The 10,797-nt window shown below is 44.3% G+C and overlaps 1 protein-coding gene across 1 annotated transcript; it reads left to right on the plus strand.

Moving 5' to 3' along the window:
• Positions 1-6,273: 6,273 nt before the first annotated feature.
• Positions 6,274-7,962, plus strand: LOC111674219. Its single transcript, XM_023433684.1, has 5 exons — positions 6,274-6,492; positions 6,723-6,835; positions 6,989-7,088; positions 7,167-7,277; positions 7,903-7,962. Exons 1-5 carry the CDS (start codon positions 6,274-6,276, stop codon positions 7,960-7,962), a joined length of 603 nt encoding a protein of 200 aa, XP_023289452.1.
• Positions 7,963-10,797: the final 2,835 nt, after the last annotated feature.

A 10,797-nucleotide genomic window follows, 5' to 3' on the forward strand; every position in this document is an offset into this window, starting at 1 on the left:
AAATGGGACTAGGACTGATCGGTTTTCCGATCTTTTCAAAGAGAAGGAAACCTACCATGCAGGCAAGAGAGGAACTTAGGAAATTTTCTCGAAGGGACGATCGCACTTTAAGTCGTGCGTGAAATAAGAAGTCAGGACGGTCCCGAGGAACTTAGAAATTTCAGAGTCGTCCTGGAGAGTGAGAGAGATTAAAAAAAAAGGATATTGGGGAAATATCGTAATATTTCCGAAACGGTCTCCGACTAAAGCTGAGACCGGAGGGATCGTACTTTTTACAGAGATGGTTTCGTCAAGAAACAAAACGAAAGGAATTATGATAGCAAATCGCTTCGAACTCGGACAGGAGGACCCGTGGCCGAGGGGCGAATAAGAGAGAAAATTATGAGAAGAAAGGGCTTCGGCCGAAAATCGTCGCGATTTCGCCGGATAAGGAAATCGAGCTGGAAAAGCAAAGGGACATACGTCTTTCGCAACGCGGCGCTCGCTCCGCGCTACGCGATGCGGAAACGGGCTGTTCGGCCCCGAGGGATGACGAAAAGGAAAGACGCGTGCGCGTCGGGTGACACGGACGGCCCTCTGGCCGCCTCGTGGCCTCCTGGTTCGCGGCCTCGCGAACTCGAGATTTTTGGGGAATTTCCTACAAAAGGGTTTCGGTGAGGGGTTTACCCGGGAGGTGCGGAGTCCGGATCACTCGATCCGGGCCGCAAAAGGGATTCTATTCTGATTCCTGGGGCTTTTTAATCATTAATCTCTTTTAACAAATCCCTGAAATAAATTTCCCGACGCGTGGGGACTCGCCGCGCGGTCGGCCAAGCGGCCAAGCTTCTCTTTTTTTTTCTTGGGCCAAGGTGCCGGTTTCCCCGGTCGGCCCACCCGCTCACCGTCCTCCCCGCGATTCTACTCTCGGGGTCGCCCCACGCGACCGCGACCTGGTGCGGCCGTTCGTCGCCCCGTGCGACGACCGGCCTCCTCTAGGGGAAACGCGCACTATTCGTCCGATTCTTTCGCGACGGGGGAGGAAGAGGCTACGCGCGCGGTGGGCCCTGGGCCCCGGTTACCTTCTGGGCCCTGCGGCCTACCGGCTCCGGCTCGGCGCTGTCCCTCCGGCGCTGTCCCTCCGGCTTGGCTCCTGGACGGCTGCGGCGAGGGGCGATGGCGATGGATGCGTCGTGGTCCGTCTCAAGTGAATTTTCGGGAACCAGGAAGAGCGGGCCGCGTCCGGCGGCCCGTTTTGTTCGGGTTCCCCCTCCAGGTACCTGTGACGTATGCGGAGTCTCATTGGCCTAATTCTTCCCTCGTTGGCCTAATTCCGCGATTTTTGGGTTCCTCGGTGGGGATCCTCGGCCGGCGCGCTCCCGGGACGGGGGGTCCCCGGGGGCCGGCGGGTTGCCGGCTCGCGTCGCGCTCGAGGATCAGGGCCGGCACCGGTGAGGGCCTCCTCTCCCTCGGGCCCGATGCTGCTTTTTCCCGAGGCGTCCCTCGTCCTGGGCTGGTCCCGGTTGGCCTGGGGCTCGATCGGAGCCGTGGCCCCAGGTGTCCCTCCCTCGAGGAGAACGCCCTGGATGTCCTCGGTGGTCCCCGAGGCGCCACTTAATCTCAATTCTCGTGGGTCTTTTTGGCCCGTCCGGCGCGCCAATGCATGGCCGCGGACGGGCTCCTCGGAGACACAGAGACGCCTCCTCGAGGGTGTCGGCGATGGTCGGGGCCTCGCAGGTGGGCTCCTGCCCGCCGGTCCGGCGCCTGGCCGGGAAGTCGGCACCCTCCCCGCGGGCGGGCCTCCTCACGCCGCTAGGACGAACTGAGGCCCTGCCCCCGCGGGTCCGGCATCCGGCGGCCTCTGCAGGTCCGACCCCTGCGTGGTTCAGGTGGCCCGAGGGGAGAGAGACCGGTGTCGCCCTGGGTGGCGGAAATTCGGCCGTCGGTGGTGCTCGGGATGTTGCCCTGGTGGTGCCTCGTCGACGCTTCCTCCTGTCGAGATCCCGACGGCCCTGACGTCGTGTTGTGGGTCGTCCCTCGGAGGTCGAGCGTCGCGCGCGCGGAGCCGGGCCGTCGCGCTTATAGCTACCGAAAGCGAGCGCGGCCCAGCAACGGCAATTCTCCATTTCTAGCGGATTGAATTAAAATTATCACGCTTCATTTGCCTAATATGGCTTAAGGCCCAAGGGATGCAAACCAACAACAAAAAAAAATATATACCGAAACGGTCGGTTCATAGTTTCTTCCAGGTACGCCACTGGAGAAAGAGAGAGAGGAGTTAGTCGAATTCGACACTCCAGATAAAATAATTTACATGCCACATTGCGGCAGGAGGTAAGGAAAAGATACATCGGGTCGACTAACTCCCCTTAATCATGCTTCTATTAAATATAAGGTGACTAAATGAGGAGATACTCGGTCTCTATATCCCTTTTACGCTGTCTCGAGTTCGCGCGCTCTGTTTACGATATTGAAAAGGGCATCATAGCCAAAAATGGTCCTTAAAGGGATGAAAGAAAACATAGGGCCACTCGCCCCCACGACCTCCGACCCCTCCACTCGCCGCAGCCTGTTCCCCGGCTCCTGTTGGCCGGTGCAGACGAGCCGAGCCTAGCGCCGTTTTGTGACGGCATACTCCCCACGGAAATGCCACGTCACAATAGATAGAAGGAAAGTATTGAGTTACTAATCCATCTAGCTGGAAGTTTTAATGTCAAAACTGGTATTGAAAGAAAACTGAAACTAGTGTCGAAAGAAAATTAAAACTGGTGTCGAAAGAAACTACAAATTATTATAATATACATAGAAGGAAAGTATTGAGTTACTATTACACCTAGCTGGAAGTTTTAATGTCAAAACTGGTATCGAAAGAAAATTGAATTATTATATCTAATGTAAAGGTAAAAGAGGAGTCGAGATATAATCTGATATCATTTGGTATCAGTTTGGTATCAGTTTGGTATCAGTTTGGTATCAGTTTGGTATCAGTTTGGAAGGATCGATACCAGAAATCACTAATGTAAATGTGTCGATCGATGTGAAACTTAGAAAAGAAGATGATACAAGTATTAATAGAAAGTTATGAATAAACTGCATATTATCTAATTTAATATCGGTATAAGCAAGGTATCAGTGTGAAAGGATCAATACCAGAACGAAATATTTATAACCTAAAAATGTCATCAATTTCTAACCTGAAAAAATATAATGTTATCGATCTCAACATGAACGTAAGAATATATATGTACGTCCATGGATCTCAATAATTCGAAAAAGCATCCATTTGTCATTATATAGAAGAAACGACCCGTCAACACGTCGAGGATGAAAACCAATCAGAAATGCAACGAATGTGACCACGAGGTAAAGCGTAATTCTGATTGGTTTTTCATCCTCGATGCGTTAACGCGTCGTACTCGGTGTGATCGTCGATCGTTGCAGGGTTGAGCGCCACAGTTCATTATCATTCCGCGAGGGGCGCCATCGAATGTCGTACAAAAAGTCGTATGAGGGTTGACCTATCATGTGAGTGCGAAAATGGTAGTTCGTGACTGGAGGGACGACGATGACGATATGAGAACAACGATTCTGAGAGTGCCGAAAACTTTATCGTGCCATATCTTTACGTACATAGCAGCAATCAGAGTCGGGTAAATTTTAAAAAATTCCTGATTTTTTACTGAATTTTTTGAGTTGATCGAAAGTTTATTTCTTTATCTGTAGCAAAGAAGAAATTATATTTTCATTTCCCCCACTCCTGAAATCCTGATCCTTACTGTATATAACTCTGTAGCGTCTCGCATCGCTCAACGCTACGAGTTTCTCGCTCAAAAATGTATTTGGCTCGAAACTCTACCGAGTTTCTCGATAAGTACATTGAGCTCACGTAGTTTCTTACTATCTCACATAACCTGATCGAGATCAATTCACTAAAAGTTGGTGCAACTCGTCTCTTTTATACGCTTGTAAAAATGATAAGGGGTTTCCTGGAATCGCTAACGAAAAGAATTGGAAGCAACTGAGAAAATGTCTGTCTGTCAGATCTCTGGGTTGTACGATGAAAACCATAGAAGGTTGTAAAAGAATGATGAGTATGGTCTAGAAGGACCTCCCGATGAGGTGTAACGTGATTTTGATGACGGTTTTTCAAGCGGTTGCCGACGCAGATGCCGAAAGAATTTCTAGAATCGACTGATTATCAATGCAATTTCTATTGCTCAGATGAAGGTGAAATTCAACGACTGCTGAGGGAGAATCGACAAATTGCACCGTGAATCTTCTGTGGAAGGAAGCTGCAAAGGTGCCGGCATAATTTTTGGAATAATATTACTGATGACAAAATTTCTTTTATTTAGACTAATGTGAAGTCCAATATTCTTCAGGGAGATATGGCAAATCCGTGGAATTGATTTTCGACCTCGAGGTCGAGGGTGAGAGGATGAAGGGGTCGAAAAATTCCTGAAATCCAATGTCTGCGGGGGTGAGAGAGAAAGCTTCTTGAAACGTTGCGTAAGCGTTTTAGTGGGCCGAGGAAAGGGGATTGAAGAGGCTGTTGAAGGTAAGGGGGACGTCACTCTTCGACACCCACCTCATACGTATAGGCCTGCAGCGCGCAAGCATGTGGTCCTGTAAGTGTGCACACACAAATTTATCCAGAACCGCCCCTGTATACAGTAACTTTTCTCGCGTACCTACCTACCCCCCGGCCGATTGCACTATGTCGTGCACTCGGGCGGTCGCCAGGAAGTGTCTTACTTTTCGTCGTCCCGCACCGCTTGTCACCCGAGGAACGTCACGATTACGTCACGCCAGGGGACTAGACGGGGGGTACGAGACCGTCTCCGGTATACGCGGTGCCTGCTTTACCTCGTCAGTCACGGAATCGCCCCGCGCAGCTGAACACCCGAGGAACGTCGCTTCGTCGTCAGGCCGGGGAGGCACGCAAGAGCGAGAACCTGGCCGCGGACTGTGTCGCTGCCGCGTGGAAGGGGAATGACGCCTTGCCGTCACATCTCTCACCGTGAGCGAGCCACTTCGTCGAATTTCCTGAAAAGTGACGATGGTTCCCGGAAAGGGAGTCCGTCGATTGTGCAACCGTTCGCAGGTGGTTCGAGGTATCCCGACCGGACGCCTTACCGGCGCTTTCCTTGGGTGCTCGGTTCCATCTGCTTACTACGGGAAAAAATTATGAGCTCGTAAAGGATGACATCTGGTGCCTCGTCTCCGGAGCGAATGAACCTGCTTGCTAGGGGGTGTGGTGCCTTACCGTCACGTCTTGCAAAGTTATTGCTTAAGGGTACTTCTGGAGGAGCAGCGCCTTGCTACCACGTCCAGAGGCTATTTTGATCGGCACAGGTCGATCAGAAAAGGCCTTGAGTGGAGAAAATCCGCGCCTTTCATACCCGCGGAATCTATGGTCCCTATAGCTATATCGTCAGGTATCCACTCTGGCCCGCATTCTTTGATGTGCAGTTAGACACGGTGGTTGCCCTTAGACGATTTCCTAATTTCTGTCTCCTTGATTCATCGGGGTCAAGGTCGCGGTCGTTTCCTCCAATCGGGATGATTTATGTTGTCGTGAGATTTAAGATCGAGTTTTCATCTTGCGACCTTGCGACTTTACCCTTGTTTGTGTACGCTCTCGGCGCGCCGAGCAAGCGGTCGTTTTTATATTCCCCGCGGAGTCGGTATCGCGTTTACTAAGGTCTAGCGAGGACTTGATTTTGTCTATCCTTCACATGTATCGGGTCGAATACTTTCGGCACGTCGTAATACGTACTTACTCATATAAAACCATAAAATACACGCATATCATAGAAATTCAAACAATAGATTTTCTGAACATTTGTCTTTATTCCATATCACGTCGAAAATCCCACCAAAAAATCCTACTTTACGATTCAAGTTGGCTTCTCTCTCTCTACATTCGCAATTGTATGTACGTGTGCGAATGAAATCAGCTCAGTTTCACTCAATTGCTCAAAATTTCCGGCCTCGGTTTCCACTTAGTCGCTACGTAACGCTCACAAAGATGAATATAAATAGTAATTAACTGGTCAAAAATTAATAAATGTTTACTTTCTGGCGTGCTCTCATTCCTGAAAATGGGACTTTACACTACCGTGATATCAGACGTTTCACTTCAACAATGATAGGTTTCTATGATGACATATGAATTATTAGAACTGGGATTCCATCTGAAATATTCCAGACACTTTAGCAACATCGAACGTTTCTCCTTGTGAATTCTTGAAGTTATGAAAAATAATCATTTTGCCTGAATCAATCCTCAGGGATATGAGCATTCAGTATTTCTACACGAAGAATGAGAACAATTCATACAACTACACAGAGATGATATATACAAACACCCTTCCCTTTTCGCCGAAAACTGCGTTCGCTTATTTTTCCATCGTCGGCGCAGAACAACTCTGCGTGTTTTATGCAACAATGATTTGGATATCCTGCGATGTTCTGTTCGCTAATGTAACCATCTATGCTGCCATCCACTTTCGCGTAAGCAACCACACACATGGATACATATTTAGTCACTGAGACGTTCCACAGTACTTTTTAATAAAGAAAAAAGTTTGGGACGGTTTCTAAAAGTATAGTTCTTTGTTTGAGGAGAAGAACTAATGCAGGAACTTCCTTTCAAAATATCGTACTTCTAAAAATTACTTTTTTCGTGCAATTTATGAACGATTAGGAACTGCTGAGACTTTTACTTTAACTAACGTTGGCAGATTCTGCGAAATGAGCTGGAGAACATATTCAACGAAGAACATATAGCGCAATCCGATAATGTCATTCGCTTGAAGATTGTAATCCTTGTGAAACGTCATTTGGAACTATTCAGGTACAATCTGTAAGGATACATTTAACCCTTAAATGTATAAAACTGTAACGGAGTTACCAAATCTATACAGTCGACCTTCATGTCAACTAAATAATACATTATAAACACCTGCATTTTAGGTTAAGACAATTTATTACTGATTATATTTTGCAGTCTATGCGATGCAATTGAGGACATATTCAGTCCGATATTAATGATGTCGCTGTTGCTGTGCGCTGCGACCATGTGTATCTGCATGTATCAAATAGAAAAGGTCATTTACTAACTTAACTTCTGATATCTTTTCTACGATTATTTATACTGAATATATATTTTTCTTTATACATTCTAGATGCTGTCCATGGGAGCCTACGTTGAGTTAATGATGAACGCAATGCACCTGTTCGTTCTATTCTTGATGACACTGATGTTTTGTGGGTTCGCGACATTACTGAGTGACCAGGCAAGTTCCTGAATCTATTGTTAGAAAACCCACATGGAACAAAATCTCTAATATACGCTGTGACGTGACGAATTTTTCGCCCGTAACAAGGGGGGTTCGGAGCTGGAGTTGGAAGGAGTTCTTCTGGCAATCACTAACCTAAGATTTATTTTTGTTATTTTAAAATGTGGAAATTTTGCGGTATGCATTCCCTGTGCCCAGAAGCGACACGCGTTGGTGCGCATCGGCGAACCAATTCGGTTTACAGACTGGCAGAATGCGCGCGGGAACCCGATTTGGGGGCTCTGCTGCCATCAGTCGGGCACCGCCATAATTAGGCGGCCCAGTATCCCAATTTAAGTAGACCAGATGGCGAGACGGAGCGCCAGGATTAACTTCCGTCGGGGCCAACTAGGGGGAAGACGGCGCTAGATACGAAGACTTTCCGACGGGACGGACATTGCCAGATGGACCACTGTCCAGGCTGCCGCGTTCCGTTTTCCAGCGCAGCGAGGTCTACCGTCCTGTTCCCGTCGAGAACCCTCTTCGCCGAGGTATACTCCTAGCATACGATGATTTTGGTGCTCGCTAAATAAAATATTATTTTCAAATTTAGTTTCTAATATTTTTATTTGTTTCGATATAGTTTTTAGTATTTGTGTTCGGTTTGCGGAAGCAGAACATCTTGTACATGCAACATAGCTGAAACCAAATGTACTGTGACATACTGTGGCAAAAAGATTTCAGCTGGGATTTTAATGAACTGAATGTTCTGCTATATTTGGCAAAAATATATGATTTGAACTTTTCATGGGAATGGAGCAATTTGAGCTAGTTTTGCAATTATTTGAATAAAGATAAATGTATTTCATTAAATCTTTGTACACCGAAGGTGTGTTTGAGGAGATTCCACTCCTTTTTGTCAAACATTCTCTAATCTGAACATTAGGTGTTTCTATTTCTGTACACACGGAGTTCCAAAAATAATGTCGAACATCTGCTGATTGCAGTTGTTTGACATTTTTAGGTTATTTGTATCAAGAAACTCGGCAAAGTTTCGAGCCAAATACATTTTTGAGCGAGAAACTCGTAGCGTTGAGCGTTGCGGAAAACGCGCCCTGCGCATTGAGTTCAAGCGTGACGCTATCCCGGTATAAAGGCTTGAATACAATAGGATTCAATGTCTCATAGTTTCAACGTAAAAGTGATGATTTTTCTATTCTATTTAATACCTGATTTTTCTCTCCAGGTCCAATTCCCACAACAGGAATATATTTTCTGTGAATCAATTATAATCTATTCTCCTTTTGTATTCTGATTTTTGTGCAATTCCGAAAAGAGGAATATATTTCTGCTTTGTTTAATTCCTTCTAGTCCGGTAAGAAATGTCGATATTAAATTGTTTCGTATTCTGTTCACAGGAATACATTATAGGAATGCCTAATTCCTTCCAATTCCTTTAAAGAATTTGTATATTTAATTGCTTTGAATTCTTTTTTTGGAATATAAGTTTATAAGTTCAAATTTAAATCAATTCCACTTTATATACCCGAGAGATTAAGTAGTTGAATTCCAATATTTGAGATTGGTTTCAAATGTATTGTTTTCTCCTGAATTCCAAATATAAATTTGATTAAACCTCATGCATTTTAAAAAGTATTTACTAAATAAACATGAAATAGGAGAAGGTATCATTGGAAAGAATTGTAAAAAATTGCCATTGTAATTTACGCAATAATTAGTTACGCCTTTAATGTCAATACACGGAAAGAAATAATTTTATTATAATTACTATAGTGACATGGTCAAAGTACTGTGGTAAATGAAACCGCATAAATAGTGAAATTGACCACATAGAATGATAAACGTAACCTTGCCAATAGGTACTGTGTCCATGGCGCTGGGCTTAAAAGGTGCAGTAGTAATCAACATTTCAAATGGTAATATTAACTTTATGAACAGCTTATAATAACTATAATAAGATACAAGGTTTATCTGGTAGCTGTAACCACAATTATGGTAAGACTTTACATATTGCAAGGTTACTCTAAACTTGCTTATGTAATTACGGAAACAATGGTTTGGCACCATTAGTTTCGACAGAACCACCAGATGGCCAAACTTCTCACAGGCCATGCAGACAGTTCGTTTGCATATAAGACCTGTTATTATTCCTTGCATTTATGTTATAATGACCCTACCCCTTCTCGAAGGAGAGGGAAAAGGGAAGTTATCATCGAGAAAGCATCCTTTTGAGCATAAAATATTATTTTACTACTTAAGGTAGAAATATATGAGGATACTGACAGGAACTTAAGTATAACGTACGTAATCATAAAAATCGAATTTTTTTCGTTTTTTTCTTTTTTCCGTGGAAATAAAAAAATTTGTTTCAATTCCACAAGGAGTATTGAGATTCATATTCCTTTGCCTATTCCAATTCTCGTATTTTTGAATTCCTTCGAATCTCATTCCCCTCTATTTTTCAGAGTGAATTGATAGGAATTAGATTTTGCTTTTTTCTTTTATCGCCAATGGAATGAAGGGCAATGGAAAAATCAGGTATTCAGTGGAATTAAAATTTTTAATTCCAATGAATTCCAGCCTTCTTACCGGGTACAGAGTTATATACAGTACGGATCAGGATTTCAGGAGTGGGGGAAATGAAAATATAATTTCTTCATTGCTACAGATAAAGAAATAAACTTCCGATCAACTAAAGAAATCCAGCAAAAAATCAGGAATTTTTTTAATTTACCCGATTCTGATTGCTGCTATCTACATAAAGATATGGCACGGTAATATTTTCGGCACTCTCAGAATCGTTGTTCTCGTATCGTCATCGTCGTCCCTCCAGTCACGGACTAGCATTTTTGCGTTCACATGATAGGTGGACTGTTATATAGTTTCTGGACAGCCAGCATGCGGAACCGCCTCGCGCGGAACCAAAAGAAACTATACCCACCCCAGCTTGAAAATGGTTGGATTTTCACGGAAAAAAGGTTTCTTGATGTTTTTGAGATCGCCGAAGCCAAGTCAAATAATATAATTTAAAAATTCAAACTGGCGGACCCAGTATGGCGAATAATATTATTTCAAAATGATTGGATAATTATGAAAATCAGTTTAGCGTGGTTTTTATAACCGCTTAATCCAAATCTGGTAATAGAATTTTGAAAATCAAGATGGCTGATCCAATATGGCGGATAAAAATATAAAAATGGTTGGATTTTTATGAAAATGAGTTTCTTATGGTAGTCGTGCCAGCTGAATCCAAATCTATCAACAAAATTCCGAAATTCAAAATGGCGGGAGGGAAATAACAAAATGTTAGCATTTTCATAAGAAAAAAAGAGATTCGTAAATTTTTGAGGTTGCTGAATCCGAATCTGGCAACAGAATTTTAAAATGCACAATGGCGGATAAAAAATTTTAAAACGGTTAAAATTTTGTTCGAAAAAATTATTTTTCCAGATCTTAAGGGTCATTGCTTCCAAATCTGTAAACAACATTTTTAAATGCTGAATGGTGGATCCAATAT

This window comes from Orussus abietinus, unplaced genomic scaffold, assembly GCF_000612105.2.
Source record: "Orussus abietinus isolate OABI.00-Male unplaced genomic scaffold, Oabi_2.0 scaffold1044, whole genome shotgun sequence".
NCBI lineage: Eukaryota > Metazoa > Arthropoda > Insecta > Hymenoptera > Orussidae > Orussus > Orussus abietinus.

Bases quoted from the DNA above. Each gene is read 5' to 3' on its own strand.
- LOC111674219 (XM_023433684.1), top strand. From the start codon at position 6,274: ATGAGCATTCAGTATTTCTACACGAAGAATGAGAACAATTCATACAAC. The intron at 6,836-6,988 runs GTACAATCTGTA...TATATTTTGCAG, and splicing joins CGTCATTTGGAACTATTCAG to TCTATGCGATGCAATTGAGG. The intron at 7,278-7,902 runs GCAAGTTCCTGA...GTTTCGATATAG, and splicing joins CGACATTACTGAGTGACCAG to TTTTTAGTATTTGTGTTCGG.